Here is a 17,242-nt window from a genome sequence, read left to right on the forward strand (position 1 = left end):
TACAGAGAATAAGGCGAATGTGTAGAAGTATGAGCAGTGGGAGAAAGGGGATGTTCAGATTGGACAAAATATGTTCTTGCTTTCTTCATAAATGGTAAGTGAATGCCTTATAACTATGTTTTTAATTTCTTCCAGAACCTGGATGCTTTGCATGACCACCTTGCTACTATTTACCCGGGTATGCGAGCCCCTTCCTTTAGATGCACTGACGCGGAGAAGGGAAAGGGGCTCATTTTGCATTACTATTCAGAAAGAGAAGGTCTGCAGGATATTGTCATTGGAATCATCAAAACCGTAGCTCAACAGATCCATGGTACAGAAATAGATATGAAGGTAATGTCTGAAGCGATAAAATAATTGAAAATTTATGTCAATAGGAAAAAAACAAGAAAATCAAAAGTGAAGTGATGGCAAACTAGAGTAATTTTCACTGTTGCTGTCTTCTGTAAAGAAGTGGAATCAGTACTCACTCTCAGGAAGAGACATCATAATTTGTGTTGCTTGAAGGACATATCAGCCGTGTGCTGAGAAGGCCAGCTCTAATTGGCAGGCAGACCTGACTGCGAACAGTACAGAACAATATCCTATTATTCAGAAAAGGATTGTAAAGAGGACATGTAAAGAAATTAGATACTGGCTTATTTGGAGTGCTTTTATTCCCCTTTATTTTTTGTTTGGCATATATTTCTTACTGTCTACTGTGTTCTCTGAGAACACAGACATTTCCTCTTTGTCCTAGCTTCTTCATCTGTGTGCAGACTGTGAGGCTGATGTGCACTGATGAGGCCTGGGTGGCAAACAGTGTTTACCTCCCAGCCAGCATGCCAGGTTCTTCCCAGAAAATACATATATTAATTGGTTTCTTGCTGTCATTGCGTGGAAGCATGACTGGATATGCACCTAGGGCCCAGAAGTGAATAAATATTCCTCAGTGACAGAATTTATGTGATGACATGTTTACTCAGTCACTTGTGAAATGAGAAAGAGGTGTGTGCTTTGCCCATGCAAAGCAACAGAAAGATTTAATTACAGTAAATTCATGAATACAAGCCGCACTGAGTATAAACCGCATCTCTGGGTGTTGGCAAATATTTTGTTCTTTGTCCATAAATAAGCTGCACCTGAGTATAAGTCGCTCTGTCGTTAGCAGCGAGGACCCGCGTGCAACAAAGTTGCCAAATACTAACAGAACCGCAGGGGGGGTTACTGGCTCAACTAAGGCTGTGCAGGCTCGGCCCGCTAGGGGCTGCTGACCGGGCCAGGTGGCCCAGCTCGGTGGTGCCGCTCGGGGCTAGCCGCCGCCTCTGGGTTCGCTCGCCCCGGCCCCGCTCCCGCTGCGGCGCCGGCCAGGCACGGAGAGCGCGCCCCACTCACGCCGCGGCACCGACCGGGCATGGAGCACCCCCTGCTCCCGCCACGGCGGCGGAGGGTGGGGGCAGAGCCCCCCCCCTCCTCCCCGAACCGCGGCAATGGAGGCATGGGGCCCCCCCCGTCTCTCCCCCGGGCTGCGGCAGAGGAGGGAAGAAGAGAGCTCTCCTGCCTCTCTCCCCGCCCCCCGTGCTGCCTGCAGGGAGCCAGGGCAACGTAACACTTTGTAACAATGGCAAAATGCCGGCTTTTACTGGCAGGTGCTTGGCTCGGTGCCCTGGCTGGCACGTCTGGGGTTGTAAATGTCAGAAAATTATTCACATATTAGCCACCCCCAAGTATTAGCTGCACTTCCGGGTTTCCACCAAAATTTTTGTCAAATTGCTGCGGCATGTATTCGTGAAATTACTGTATCAGGCGTTGAATATGTAATGGTATAAAATTAGGTTTTGGTCATAGGTATGGAGGGAGAAACAAAAACTTAAAGCTTTTTTCTATTAGAAATATTGCAACTGATAAAAATTCTTTTTCATCAAGTAGAAAATAATCTAAGCAGGTACACCAATCATTCATTGGGTTTTTAAAATACTTCCTAGTCATACTACGTTTCTAGCACAGTTTCATTGTATGCTTGCTGAGAAAATACTTTCATTATTTTATCACAAAACCATGACCTTGCTTAGGTAAGAGATTTGCAAGCAATCCAATGCCGAAGATACTTGTACTGCTTTATTGGAGTATTTACCTTTTGAGTGTCCTGCTCTAAGATAGCTCAGGTTTATAGTAGATGTCTAGATGTGTATAGTGTGGTGATATACTTGTGTCCTTGTTTAGAGTCTATTGTGTAGAAAACCACATTTCAAACTTTTGCAGCAGATGTTAGTAGTCAGATAAAGAAGGATACAACAGAATCAAAACAATCCTCTTTTTAGATTCCTGTTTATTTGAAGTGTTGAGACAGACAAGGAGGACTGTGTTGGAAAATTGGCTGCAAAAGTGCTGAAGCTGTCGCTTGACAAGCATTTCTTTTGGTAGCACAGGCAGCTTAAGCAGTTCCTGTTCTCTCAGTGCTCAGGCTTGTCCTACAGCAGCTTCTTCGGCTGTGCCTTCCAGCTGGTGTCAAGTTATAAAATAAACTATACTGAGGAAATGAACTGGGTTCAAAACAACAGGGGGGGTTGTATTTTTTTTTTTTGTGTGTGTTCGTGTGTTCCTTTATGTGGTTTGATGTTCTGTCTCTCAGAGGGTCACACAGAGGCAAAAGTGATCCATGGGGCAGAGGAGAAATCTGGGTTGTCCAAAGCAGCTAGTAGCACAAACTTTGATAAACTGTGCTTTCAATCTGAAGGTTACTTTGCTGAGGAAATTGTATTAATATCCATCTAGAACTTCTCACAAATAATATATGTTCTAAAGAGGTTTAAATATTTATTATGCATTTACTTCTTGTTTTAATTTGACTTTTTTAGGTTTTTCTAGAAATTTTACTGTTGTAAATAAGTAGATATTTAATAGTATTAGTCAAACCTACTGTATGTCAAAGACTAGTTTGAATTGACACTATTGTCCTAAACTGTCTGAAATAAAAGCACATAGGTACCTAAAAACACTAATTAACCTCTAAACTGAAGAAAGTTTTGACTTTTTCCCTGTTAGAAAGTCATGTACTTTTAATCCTGAACTTTTTCATGTCTCTCCTGATTAATAAAGCCTATGTCTTGCCATTTCTAAGACATTACACACTGCTGTACTCCACAGGTACTCAGAAACTTCAGTGGTAGATACTCAGAGAATTGATTCTCTAACTGAGAATGCTGAAATTTGCAGCTTATCCACAGACAATGAAAGTCTTCCTCCATTACTGCACTGTTCAGATATTAATCATGAATGGTATGAAGTGAAGGCTTTAAGGCAAAGCCTGGCATTATAATAACTAGGTAGTTTTACTGTTCAAAATATTGAGAACAGGAGAAAAAATAGACCAACTTCTTCCATCTCCGTTCTTTGCCTTGTAATTTAGTAAATTAATGCTTTTGTGCTTTAGTCTGTTAGCAATGCATTGTTTGGAACAGCACAACTCAGAAAAATAATGGAATTGCTTTTAATTCCTCAGTTTTTGTGGACCAATCAGTGTTTCTAGTGTAAAATTTTTGGTTTGGACCTCAGAATTTTGCTTAAGGAAGAATGGGGGGTTTTTTGAATCTAATAAAAACCTCAGTGCTAGCCCAAAGTTTCCAGCATTATTGTAGGAGTTGTCTTCTGACTCGAAAAAAGAGATTCTTGAGTCGTCCTTTCAAATTCCTTTATCTAAACCATTTACATAACAGTCCAACACAGGACGGACTTCGTAAGTTCTGCAGTTCTCTTTATATTAGTATAACATTGATATCTGCAATTTGATTTTTAATACTTTTTTATCTACTTTCCTTCTCCATCTGTTTTGAACAGAGGCTTACATAAGTCTGCTGGAGATAATACATGCTTCTAAGTCTGTATTTTCCTGAAACTTTGTTTGAATTTGTTTAATGTATTTCTGGTGGTTGCAGATCTTGGTTTTGATAATGCTGGTTTTGTTTCATTAAGTGGTTAGATTTTGTTTCATGGGTTACAGAATGGCTGAGGTTGGAAGGGACTGATGGAGGTCACTTTGTTCAACCTCACCTGCTCATGCCCGGCCACCTAGGGCCAGTTGTTCTGGGCCATGCTCAGACATCTTCCAGCTATCTCTAGGGATGGAGACTCTGCAAATTTTTTGGACCATAGGTGCCGGTGCTTCATCTCTCTCACAGTAGAAAAGTGTTTCCTGATGTTCAGACAACACCTCTGGTGATTCAGTTTGTTCCCATTGCCTCTTGTCCTGGCACTGGACACCACTGAAGACAACCTGGCTCCATCCTTTCTTCACCCTCCCTTCAGGTATTTGTGTGCATGGATAGATCCTGCTGAGCCATCTGTTCTCCAGGCTGAGCAGTGCTGGCTGTCTCAGCCTTTCCTCTTCTGATAGATGCTCCAGTGCCTTGATCATCTTAGTGGCCCTCCCTAGAGGCAGTGGACTCTGTCTTACAGCTCTGTATCTCTCCTGTACTGAGGAACCCATAACTGGACGCAGCACTCCTGGTGTGACCTTTCCAGCGCTGAGGGAAGGATCACCTCTCTCAACCTGCAGAGAAAACCAGCTAGTGATCACAAGAGGCAACTAACTACTAAGAAAAATATTATTCTTGTTTTGTCCCTTTGTTTCTTTGGGTGGAGAAATAACTAAAAAGAAGAAAAATAAAGTTTTAATTTTACCACCTTTCTTCAGTCTCACACGGAACAATTTTGTGTGTATAAATATATAAAACCATACATCTTCTTTTGAAATAAAGTAGGGCTTCCTTTTTCCAGAGTGGTGTTTTTCAGGAAATGTGCATTCTCTTTTATCACCTAGAGTATGTGTGTGCAGAAGGAAAGGGGGGACAGGGGAGGGGAAGTGTCATTTTTTTTCTGTTAGATGATGTTAGCACTGAAAGGAAAGCAATTTGTTTTGAACTTGGGTTCAGAATTCCAGTTGAATAGTTCAGGAAAGCCCAAGTCAACATTAATTGATTAATTACTTCAAATCCAGTTTGCCTTCTCTGATGTGGTAATCAATTTTTAGCAAACAGAGCTAAGACTATATACTTTTTGCAGCAGGTAATGTCTCAAAAATTGTTGCTGACTTTGTGGAAGTACTAAGAACACTCATGTCCTGCCAGTCTCAATATGAGATCTAAAGAATCATCTCAACCCTGGTGACAAACTTTGTCATGAGATCTCTGTTAGCAGGCTACTGACTATGCCTTCTCTTGCTTCACTTGTCAGAGATTGTTAGTATATAAATGAGGGTGACCTGTGAAGGTGAAGTCAGGACAGAGATTCCCTCAAGGCTGCTAAGGGTATGGGTCAACAAAGGATGTTTGTTGTACATAATCATGTAAAGCCCAAATAATCTGTCGGGTGAGCAGACTTCTGCAGTTCTGTTATTTGAGAGCATAATACCAAAATCTTTTACATAGGGAGGATGTTTTACAATGTAAAATGAGAAAAGAACAGGGGAAGTTCTTGACAAGATGGTAATTTCAGGCTTATTAATGGCAATGTAAAAAAACAAAGTGAAGATGTGACCAGCTAGAGGCTGATGTAAAAACTGCTTGGGTACTTGTCACGGAAGACAAGCAATACTGGTCCACACGTTAAAATGCTGTGTGTGAAGATAAGTCAGTCATGGAGCATGATCAGCCTCTAATTTTGGCACTGGGGCAGCTATAAACTTCCCTATCTCCAGGCACAGTGGTTTGGTGAAGTGAGACAATCTGCACTGTGAAACCAGCTGCAAGAGGAAGATGCCCCCATGGCTCTATCTTTCGGTATGCAAAACTGAAAGTGGTGCCATTTCCACAGTGAACTCCTTTGTCTTGGGATCTTTCTAAAATGGCTACAGTGAACTTTGTTAAGCAGCATTGCACAGTCAGTTTTGATCAGAAGAGATCAAAAATTTCGTCCTGTATTGACCTTTAAAGGGCAAAACCCCCCTGTTTTTGTATTAATTTTCACAATCTCATCAAAAAAGATGCCTGTCCAAGGACATTCTATCCTGCCGTGCTGAGATATGAGTGTGTCCTGGGGATATGCTCGGATCTACAGAATGGAGTCTTATAGACACATCAGTGACAGCTTAACAGATAGCCTATGCTCATAATATATTCTCCATCACTGCAGTACTTCTTGATTTAATATCTTGTGTGAAGCTCACCAAATACATTAAACCACACTCATTTTAAAATAACTTTTCTCTGAGTTGCCATTCCCTGAAATATTGGTATGACTTTTCACTTGATTAGTCAAGAACAATCTCTGAAGGTACATCTTCTGGAAGGCACAGGCAGGTTAGCAGTTAGTTGTTATATATTCTCTTTGAAACCAAGAGAGTGATTTCTCCCTTCAGTTTTAACTGCGGTTACTATGGTGATTGAGCTCTTAGACGTTGTGAACTGATGCCACTTCACCAGCTAAGACTGCAGGGGGAGGAAGAATTAGACTTGATTGCTGACTTTGTTGCTTTGTGATTGAACTTCGATTTGTCAAGCATTTATCAGAGGCTTCTTCAACAATATTTAAATGATACTGAAATTGTGTGGCTTGCAAACTTTACTTGCAGAATAAATCAGTAGATAAGTTCTATGCTGCTTTAGCTTAGCAGAGTATCTAGGGCAGGTCCTTATGCCAGACAAATATCCGGCCAATTAGGTTGGATCTATAGGTACAAGAGTGAAGGAACGAAATTTAACATCTTATGTTAACAGTCAAAAGTGCTTATTTTAAATTTGCTGACAAGGTGGATGCAGTAATGAGATCGTTCGTAAGTTGTGTGAGCAGAAAAGACAAAAGACATCATGAAATTACATATCCATTGGGAAGTTAATTAGACATGCATCAGTAGATTTCCTAGCCTGGAGAGGGGTATAATTAAAGCCTCTGTTAATAAGTGTCTGTGCATCAATGATCAGAATAAATTTTCATAAACCAGTCATGTCCACAGCATACCGTGTTTACCAGGAATGTGTAGCTGGTGCTGTGTCTGTCTTGTAGGTCTGACACATGTCCATGTGTTTGGCCTGGATGTTCATTTGCTGCACTAACATGTTGCACTAATACAGCAAGCATTTCTAGATGCCCTGGGATCTGGTCAAAAATAGTGTTTCAAATGAACTTGAAGATGCTGGGAAATTTGCAGCTTTTCACTGTTACTGACACTGTTCTAATCTATAAAGGTTAGGAAAATAGCACAGCATGTGTGAGAACTGACTTTGTCCCTGTGTGAGCTTGTAGGATCTGCAGAGAGTCATGGCTCAAAGTAGCTAGACATCTTGAAACACGTAGCAGTTCTATTTTTATAGGTGATTTTTTAATCTAAACTTGAGTTTTGTTTACTGATGCCTCATTTATTTCTAATAAATTAAATAAAATGGGAAAGTCATTAAAAACAACCTGTTAGGTGTTACATGGCAGCAGAGAAAATTCTGTAAGTACAGGTTGGTAACAGAATACTACTGTGCAGTGAGTAAGATGGCTATAAGGAGATAATAGCTCTAGAAGGTGATGTACTGCTAGTATGAATATTTTCTTAAAAATCACTAGCTTCTTTAAAATCAGCTTTGCTGAGTTAAGAAGGTTTTCATCCAGAATATGTAGGGTTTTTTTCCATTTGTGGCAAAAGCAGCACTTTGACGTAAGATCCGAGACTGGAAATTATCTGGAAGTATAGATCAGTTCTACAGATAGTTCTGGCCGCAATAACAGTACTATTAAAATCAAAGCTGTGGGAGTGTGTATGAGTGGTAGAAAGTAAGAACTAAACTCTTAGCTGCATTCTGATAATCTTCAATATGATCGCAGTCTACAATGTCAGGGACAATTATTTAAAGAAGACCTGGGAAACCTTGAAACACCTACTATGTTCCAGTCTCCTAGACAAACCCATTTAATGCTTTCCTCAGATGACCGCTATATTTTTTCTGAGGCTTACCCCTTATTAGGTCATAATTTCCCACTTCTCTTTGTCACACTGGCATATGATTTACCAATACAGTTTCTTGAGGCAGTTAGGTTTTATAATCATCAACATTTGAATTTATTCATGCATCCAGCTTTGGTTACCTACAATAGGTGATAAATTTAGTAGCCTGGTCTTTATCTAAGTTACTTACATAAGTAATAGAAAGAGAAGAATAATGCAGTACCCAGCTATAGAACACCTAAATTGGGCTCTTGCTCTAAACTGTCCTCCAGAAAAGCCTCTCTTTCCTTCAAATAAGTAGTCAATTTGTAGATCAAAGAACAATGCCACTTTAAATGAAACATAATTTAGCTATAAAATACTGGCATTTTGTTTAACACACATTCATTTGTATAGAAACAAATAAAGCAAATATCAGCACTCCTCAACCCATCAACTAGTATTTTTGGCAATTTTGGAGAACCAGTATTTTATAAATTTAACATCTTAGGGATCAATTGCAGTGTTTGTGCATATCTATTCTGTTTTCAAATTGTGACTGTTAATGTCTGTGGTTAAGACTATGTGTAAAGGGCAAAATCAGGATGCTTTAGAGATTTTAAGAATTTTTTTTTTTTTTTTGCTTTAGTGACTTTAGGATCAGACTCCATATGAAAGTAGAATCAGGTGGAGCATGTTCCAGAAAATCGCTGATAAACAATACCACATAAATAGAATTGTTCTTTCCCAATCATTATGTCTAATCAAATTTGAAAAGAGGTGAATTTGGCTTCTCAGTGTAAATTATGTTATTCTTTTAGTTGTTAGCTTAAATTATATTGCCACACATGACTCTCGCTGCAAACAAAATAATCCCTCTTTATATTTTTTCTAACTTTGAGTAAAACTACTGAAGAGTGTAATGCTGTGTTGGGGACATCTTTCTGCTAGTCCACTGATGTAGATGATTCTAGTCTTGCTGTCATTTCCTTTAATATGGAATGTAGCCCAGAGAAGATTGTAATTGCTTTTAGTTTTGTGTGTTGGTTCTCATCTTACACTCTGCAGGAATGTATAAGGACTGTATATGCTAAAATCTGCTCCATTCACTTTGCTTCTTGCTGTCAGTGACATGCCCACTCTATTAACACTATTTAGTCATCACTGAACAGTCAGCACTTTTTGCTGTTGTGTTGTAGACCTTGCAAACAGCTTTGATCAAAATAAGGATTCAAGGTTCTGTGTGATTCAAGACTCACATAGGTTCATTTCAGAGGAAGGGGCCACCCTCTTTTTTGGCAAGTACCAGTAAAAGCAAGCACAACCTGAGCCTTGACCCCTCATTTCAGGATTTGTATTTCACTCAGGCTTAATAAATTGTACGTGGGTGGTCTTCAATATATTGCTCTTGCGGAGAGCAACTGTGGCTAATCAAAGGCATAGTTATTCACCTGGAATTACAAAGACTATAAAATCCGAAAATCCTATTAGAATACAGTATTTTTCATAATGTGAATATAATTCTTGAGTATATCTTTCTCCTCTAAATACATTTCTGTCTTCATAGTAGCTTTCCAATTACTAGTGAGTATCAGAGTTTTCAATTTTTCATTTTTTCTTCATTTCTCTAGGTTATTCAACAGAGAAATGAGGAGTGTGACCACATTCAATTTTTAATTGAAGAGAAAGAGTCTAAAGAAGAGGACTACTATGAGGACCTTGACCGATTTGAAGAAAATGGTACCCAAGAGTCTCGCATCAGTCCCTATACTTTCTGCAAGGCATTTCCTTTCCACATCATATTTGACCGAGATCTGGTGGTCACACAATGTGGCAATGCTATATATAGAGTCCTTCCACAGGTTAGATGATTCTTATGTATGGATAGCCATAGAGATTCCTAGTGATTCTTCACAGATTAATTTATAAAGATTAATAAAATAGACTTAGGATTCTCTATCTAAACAGCATTTCCTTGTAAGTGTATAATATTTACTTAATTGTGCTTCTCTAGTTTGAGAAACAACTTGAAAATAGCCTAATTCTGCAACAGCTTTTTTCCTTATGGTCATTTACATATGCAGTAAGAGAATAGTTTAAAAACCTTGTGATTCAACTGAGAGATGCATAAAGTATATATTCTGTTGCATTCCATTTTATCATCAAAGAAAATGGAATATAATTGCTTTATGTATATTTTTATTATAAAGCATAACAGTCTTTTTTTTTCCTTTTCCTGTTTTTTTAATATTCTAGCTGCAGCCAGGAAATTGCAGTCTGTTGTCAGTTTTCTCCTTGGTCCGGCCTCACATTGATATTAGCTTCCATGGGATCCTCTCCCATATCAATACAGTCTTCGTACTGAGGACTAAGGTAACTAGAGAATATTTTCCCAGCTTTTCTTTAAGGAAGTGTGCTTTGGAGAGATAAGAAGTGCAGAAAGTTCAGAAGTCTTCAGAGAAAATTGTCTGCACAGTAGTATGCTCAGACCCTTTTGAGTCTTGAGCTAAGAGAAAGTCACAGGTATGAATTTGTGCGTAACTGCTAAGCAAAATGTTTTATAGGAATGGTGAAGTAAATGTGCAAGGGGCCAGTCTAGTTTATGGCATTGTATCAAAGCAAATGAAAAAATGTAATTACAGTAATTTCACGAATACAAGCCGCACGGACTATAAACCGTATCTCCGGGTGTTGGCAAACATTTCGTTCTTTGTCCATAAACAAGCCGCACCTGATTATAAACCGCTCTGTCGTTCGCAGCAAGGACCTGCGTGCAACAAAGTTGCCAAATACTAACAGAATCGCAGCATGGCGGGGTTTACTGGCTCGACTCAGGCTGTGCAGGCTCAGCCCGCTCGGGGCTGCCGACAGGGCCAGGTAGCCCAGCTCGGTGGGGTTGCTCAGCGGGGCCGCTCGGGGCCAGCCGCTGCTGCCACTGGACTCGCTCACCCCGGCCCGGCGCTGCCCCTTGGTGGCAGGCAGGGACGGAGCCCACCGGCACCCGTGATGGCGGTGGGTGGGGACGGAGCCCGCTGGCACCCGTGGCAGCGGACAGGGATGGAGCCCGCCGGCATCCGTGGCAGCGGCGGCGGCGGGCAGGGAAGGCCCACCGGCACCCGTGATGACAAAGGCAGGAGGGGAAGGAGCACCCCCGCTCCCATCGTGGCGGTGGCAGGAGGAGGCGGAGCCTACCTGCTCCTGCCGCTGCAGGCGGGGGCAGGAGCCCCCCACTTAGCCCACGGGCCGCGGGGATGGCAGCACGGAGCCCCCGCCTCCTCCCCGAGCCGTGGGGATGTCAGCACAGAGCCCCCCGCCTCTCCCCCACCTGAAGGAGGGAGCTCCCCTGCCTCCCTCCCCCACCCCGCGCTGCCGGCACTGAGCTGGCCCCACCCGCCGCACAACACAGTAACCAATTTGTAACAATCGCGAAATCTTGGGTTTAACTGGCAGGTGCTCAGCTCGGCACCCTGGCTGGCACTTCCGGGGTTGTAAATGTCAGAAAATTTTTCACATATTAGCCACTCCTGAGTGTAAGCCACGTTTCCAGTGTGGGAGCAAAATTTTAGTTAAAATAGTGCAGCTTGTATTCGTAAAATTACTGTACATTTACTTTTACTTGTAACAGTGTGGAAGGCAATTATGAAATGTCTTGTTGTTTGGACCCATATGTTCATACGAAAGTCTGTGTCCTTTTCCCTAAGGAGGGCAGGAGACAAGGCAGGTGATGCGAACAGATGCAGCCTGTAGAGTAACCCCTACTACATCAAGGAGCCTATTTATTTAAAGAAAATTGTACTTGATAGAAACCAGGATGATTTCTTAGAAGTGGTCCCAGACACAAATAGAACTTGACAGAACAGGCAATACTATTGTGAAAACTGTTGTTTAAAAATTATGTGGAAGAAAACAAGGAGTTACAAACATAGATGTAAAGAAAGATACCATGCTTTATGTCTTCAGGGTAGCAAATAATAGTATTAAAATGCACAGACAGTGCATGGTGTTCAAATGAAAAATTCATCAGGATTTAATATAAGCTGTAAGTTTATCCCATATATTCTGACTATCTTTGTACTGAATGCACGTACAAAGGAGGCCTGGTGCATAACATGCCATTGCCCTTACACAATTTGGCTTTCATCACCAGGAAGGGCTATTGGATGTGGAGAAGTTGGAGTGTGAAGATGAACTGACTGGCACAGAAATCAGCTGCTTGCGCCTGAAAGGGCAAATGATCTACTTGCCTGAAGCAGACAGCATTCTCTTTCTTTGTTCACCAAGGTACTTTAAACCTAGAGAGTTCTGTAATACTGATTTTCATTTTGCAATTATTTTAAGAACACTTACGAGAGTAGTACTACAGAGACTACAGTAATTTCACAATTACAAGCTGCACCTGATTATAAACCGCACATCCGGGTGTCGGCAACGTTTGGGTCTTCGTCCATATATAAGCTGCACCCGATTATAAGCCGCACTTTTGTTCGCAGCAAGGATGCTTGCACAACTTTCACAAAGTTGCCAATTAGTAACAGAATTGCGGGATCACGGAGTTTACTGGCTCGGCTCAGGGCCATACGGGCTCAGATCGACCAGCTTTTCCCCCGCCGGGACCATGTGGGCTTGGATCGGCCCTGCTTTTCCCCCACTGGGGCCATATGGGCTTGGATCGGCCCCGCTTTTCCCCCGCCGGGGCTGGGCGGGCTTGGATTGGCCCCACTTTTTTTTCCTGCTGGGGCCATACAGGCTCAGATTGGCCCTGCTTTTCCCCCGCCAGGGCCAGGCGGGCTTGGATTGGCCTCGCCTTTCCCCTGTCGGGGCCGTGCAGGCTCGGATTGGCCCTGTCGCCTCCCCGCCAGGCCCATGTGGGCTTGGATTGGGGCCGGGCGGGCTTGGATCGGCCCTACTTTTCCCCCTTCGGGGCTGTGTGGGCTCCGATCGGCCCCTCCTCCTCCCCACCAGGGCCGTGCGGGCTCAGATTGGCCCCACTGCCTCCCTGCCGGAACCGGGCGGGCTCAGCGCGGGGCCGGGCAGGCTTGGATCGACCCCGTTGCCTCCCCACCAGGCCTGTGTGGGCTTGGATCGGCCCTGCTTTTCCCCCTCTGGGGCCATGTGGGCTCGGATCGGTCCCGCCACCCCCTTCCCCCGCCGGGGCTGTGCGGGCTTGGATCGACCCCACCGCCTCCCCACCGGGGCCGTGCAGGCTCGGCTCAGGGCTGGGTGGGCTTGGATTGACCCTGCTTTTCCCCCTCTGGGGCTGTGTGGGCTCAGATCGGTCCCGCCGCCCCAGCTCGCCAGGGCCGTGCGGGTTTGGCTCAGAGCTGGGCAGGCTTGGATCGGCCCCACCTTTCCCCCACTGGGGCCGTGTGAGCTCGGATCGGCCCCGCCGCCTCCCCACCGGGGCCGTGTGGGCTCGAATTGGCCCTGCCGCCTCCCCACCGGGGCCATGCGGGCTCGTATCGGCCCTGCTTTTTCCCCTCTGGGGCCGGGCAGGCTTGGATCAGCCCCGCTTTTCCCCCACTGGGGCTGTGTGGGCTCGGATCAGCTCAGGACCGTGCAGGCTCGAACTTTCGGGTTGGCAAATTTCTGAACCTCATCAATATATTGGTCGCACCTCATTATAAGCCGCACTTGCGGGTTCGGACCAAAATTTTAGTCAAAATGGTGCGGCTTATAATCGTGAAATTACTGTAATTGGTTTGAGTATTGCCTTAATTGGTTTTGATGTGTTTATACTAAAAGAGGTAGGAACTTGACTGCTTATTGAATATTCAATATAAATACTGGCTTGCTCTGGCCCAGTTTGTATAAAAGGTTATTCCTCATATTCCTTTTTTTCTTTTTGCAAGTTCTATCCTTTGTTTTTTTCTCAGAGAATGCTAAGAAATATGACAGTGATTTGGTTTTCTATGTGGATTCATGAACTTTTGCAGTAGTTTTAATGTAATAGATTGGTGATAAAGAAGTGGTTGGAATGGAGGATTGAATTGAAAGATTCTTTACATGATCTCACTTTGTGTGCTGAAGTATGTACATATGATATGTTCATGGAACTCTTGGTGAGAATTCTGTATTTAAACGCAAAAATTAAGAGCTGTGGGTTAAAATGGATGATTATGAAAAAGGTGTTTCATAGAAAGGATATGCTGTACAGCTCATCACAAGTTGAGAAGCTTCGTCTTTCTACTGTTATTCAGCAGACTGTGCTGTTTATTTAAGTTTTAAATGCTACTTTGGCAAGTTTGATTTTATCCATATTATTGTATATTCCTCTGCTTTGCAGTGTGATGAACTTGGATGATTTAACCAGAAGAGGTTTATATCTGAGTGATATTCCATTGCATGATGCTACCCGTGATCTGGTTCTTTTGGGAGAGCAGTTCCGAGAGGAATATAAACTGACCCAGGAGCTTGAGATCCTCACGGACAGACTGCAGCACACATTGCGTGCTCTGGAAGACGAAAAGAAAAAGACAGACACGTAAGAACCAAGTCCCGACTTTGAGCTGAAACACTTAAAGCAATATATTATTTATAGCTACCTTCTTTAAAGAATAACCGAATCTTATAAGGAATATCAGAGATAATCAGGACTGGTAATTTCGGAGTGAAGAAAGAAGATTTAATATGGTATTTCTTTATTTAGATTGTCAAATGTCACTGTCCCGGTTTAAAGGGACAGTATTACCAGGAAAAGGAAATTCAGGAACTCTCAGGCACAAAAAAGGTATAGGTTGGGAATAACAGTTCTTTACTGATATATTTATAAGACAAACAAAAACAGCATCAGCTATATGAAAGAAAAAAAAAAAACAGTGACAGAACAGAACGGAATTCAGTCCCAGTCCCTTTTTCAGTCACCGATGGCTCTCTGATGGAGCAGGGCAGGCGGCCTCTCAGTCGCGGCTGCTGCAGGGGCAGGGGGGCGAGGTGGCCGCACCTCCCCAGGTGGAAGAAAAGGTGAGGAAGGAACTCTGCTCACCGTGGGCGTCCCAGTTCCCAGTTGTTCAGAGGAAGCAGGAAGCTTTAGCAGTCCAAATCCAAGAAGCCTGATCCCAACAGGAGAAAAGGAACCTCTCCCCTCGAGTTCGGCCGGCGAGCTGACCCCCAGTGTCCTCTTACTTGCCGAAAAACAAAAGCAGGGCTCCACCTTTCCCTAATGGGGCCATCAGATTGCTTCAGTCATTCCTTTGTCTCCAGCTCTTAACGGCTAATAGGAGAGCCATCCCAGCTAGCTTAACATAATAATGGGAAAAATTTCTAAACCTCGCCAACCCACAACATTATCCACCCCAAATTTTTTCCATGCTAACATACTACATTAATTTAGAACCTTTAAATTACATACATACATGCAGTTACAGACACAGTATCATAGGTAGTTCACCCCAGAACAAGGTCTCCTTGGGGTATGCATCAGGTTTCTCCATCCTTTTGCATCACCCACCAGGTACAACCTGGTCCTTGAGCAAAAACCACCCCACAGACAGGATTGTCTTTGCTGGAGGCAGAGTTCACCCAAACAGTTTTCCCTAGCATACCTCTCATGTGTACCACTGGAACCTTATCCCCATCTGGTGTTCCCAAAAGCTCAGATTGGGCAGGGCCTGCTCGGTTAGTGGAACCTCGGGTATTCCCTAACCATGTGGCCTTCGGTAGATTACTTTCCCAGTTCTTGAAAGTCCCCCCACCAAGTGCCTTCAAGGTGGTTTTAAGCAGGCCATTGCACCGTTCGACCTTCCCAGCTGCTGGTGCATGGTAGGGGATATGGTACACCCACTCAATGCCGTGTTCCCTAGCCCAGCTGTTTATGAGGCTGTTCTTGAAATGAGTCCCGTTGTCTGACTCAATTCTCTCAGGGGTGCCATGCCTCCAAAGGACCTGTTTCTCAAGGCCCAGGATGGTGTTCCAAGCAGTGGCATGAGGCACAGAGTAGATCTCCAACCATCCGGTGGTGGCTTCCACCATGGTCAGCATGTAGCGTTTGCCTTGGCGGGTCTGAGGCAGTGTGATGTAGTCAATCTGCCAGGCCTCCCCGTACTTATATTTGGACCAACGCCCACCATACCAGAGAGGCTTCACTCGCTTGGCCTGTTTGATGGCAGTGCACGTATCACAGTCATGGATGACTTGAGAGATACTGTCCATGGTTAGATCCACCCCTCAGTCTCATGCCCACTTATACATGGCATCTCTGCCCTGATGACCTGAGGCGTCATGGGCCCATCGAGCCAGGAACAATTCTCCCTTGTGTTGCCAATCCAGGTCTATTTGTGACACCTCTATCTTTGAGGCCTGATCTACCTGCTCGTTGTGTCGGTGCTCCTCATTAGCCCGACTCTTGGGGACATGGGCATCCACGTGACGAACTTTCACAGGTAGCTTCTCTACCCGAGTGGCAATGTCTTTCCACTCGTCGGCAGCCCAGATTAGTTTTCCCCTACGTTGCCAGTTTGCCTTTTTCCACCTTTCCAGCCAACCCCACAGACCATTGGCTACCATCCATGAGTCAGTATAAAGGTAGAGCTTTGGCCACTTCTCTCTTTCAGCAATGTCCAGGGCCAGCTGAACAGCTTTGAGTTCAGCAAATTGACTTGATCCACCTTCTCCTTCAGTAGCTTGTGCAACCTGTCGAGTGGGGCTCCATACGACTACTTTCCACTTCCAGTTCATCCCCACGACGCGGCAGGAGGCGTCGGTGAAAAGAGCGTAGCATGTTTCATCTGCCGGCAGTTGGTTATACGGTGGGGCTTCCTCAGCGTGGCTCACTTGTTCTTGCTCCTCGTCATCGGCGAGACCAAAATTTTCACCTTCTGGCCAGTTCGTAATTATCTCCAAAATCCCAGGGCGATTTGGGTTTCCGATGCGGGACGTTGCATGATGAGGGCAATCCACTTGCTCCATGTGGTGTTGGTGGCGTGGTGGGTAGAGGGAACCTTTCCTTTGAACATCCACCCCAGCACTGGTAGTCGGGGTGCCAGGAGGAGTTGTGCTTCCGTTCCAATCACCTCTGAGGCAGCTTGGACTCCTTCATAGGCAACCAAGATCTCCTTCTCTGTGGGAGTGTAGTTGGCTTCAGACCCTCTGTAGCTCCGGCTCCAGAATCCCAGAGGTCGGCCTCGAGTCTCCCCAGGCACCTTCTGCCAAAGGCTCCAGGACAAGCCATGGTTCCCGGCTGCAGAATAAAGCACATTCTTTACCTCTGGTCCCGTCCTGACTGGGCCAAGGGCCACTGCATGAGCGATCTCCTGCTTGATCTGGGCAAAGGCTTGCTGTTGCTCAGCACCCCAGTGGAAATCGTTCTTCTTATGGGTGACCAGGTAGAGAGGGCTCACAGTCTGGCTGTACTCAGGAATG

The 17,242-nt window shown here is 44.1% G+C and overlaps 1 protein-coding gene across 2 annotated transcripts in view; it reads left to right on the plus strand.

The window, feature by feature from the left end:
- GUCY1B1 (guanylate cyclase 1 soluble subunit beta 1) overlaps positions 1-17,242 on the plus strand; it is a 52,254-nt gene that overhangs the window by 22,019 nt on the left and 12,993 nt on the right. For both annotated transcript variants that reach the window (XM_033059855.1, XM_033059856.1), the window contains 5 exons: positions 136-333; positions 9,517-9,747; positions 10,142-10,258; positions 12,033-12,166; positions 14,169-14,366. In XM_033059855.1, the coding sequence (XP_032915746.1) occupies positions 136-333; positions 9,517-9,747; positions 10,142-10,258; positions 12,033-12,166; positions 14,169-14,366 (878 nt within the window). The remainder of the gene's footprint in view (positions 1-135; positions 334-9,516; positions 9,748-10,141; positions 10,259-12,032; positions 12,167-14,168; positions 14,367-17,242) is intronic.

Source organism: Catharus ustulatus, chromosome 5 (genome assembly GCF_009819885.2).
Source record: "Catharus ustulatus isolate bCatUst1 chromosome 5, bCatUst1.pri.v2, whole genome shotgun sequence".
NCBI classification, from domain to species: domain Eukaryota; kingdom Metazoa; phylum Chordata; class Aves; order Passeriformes; family Turdidae; genus Catharus; species Catharus ustulatus.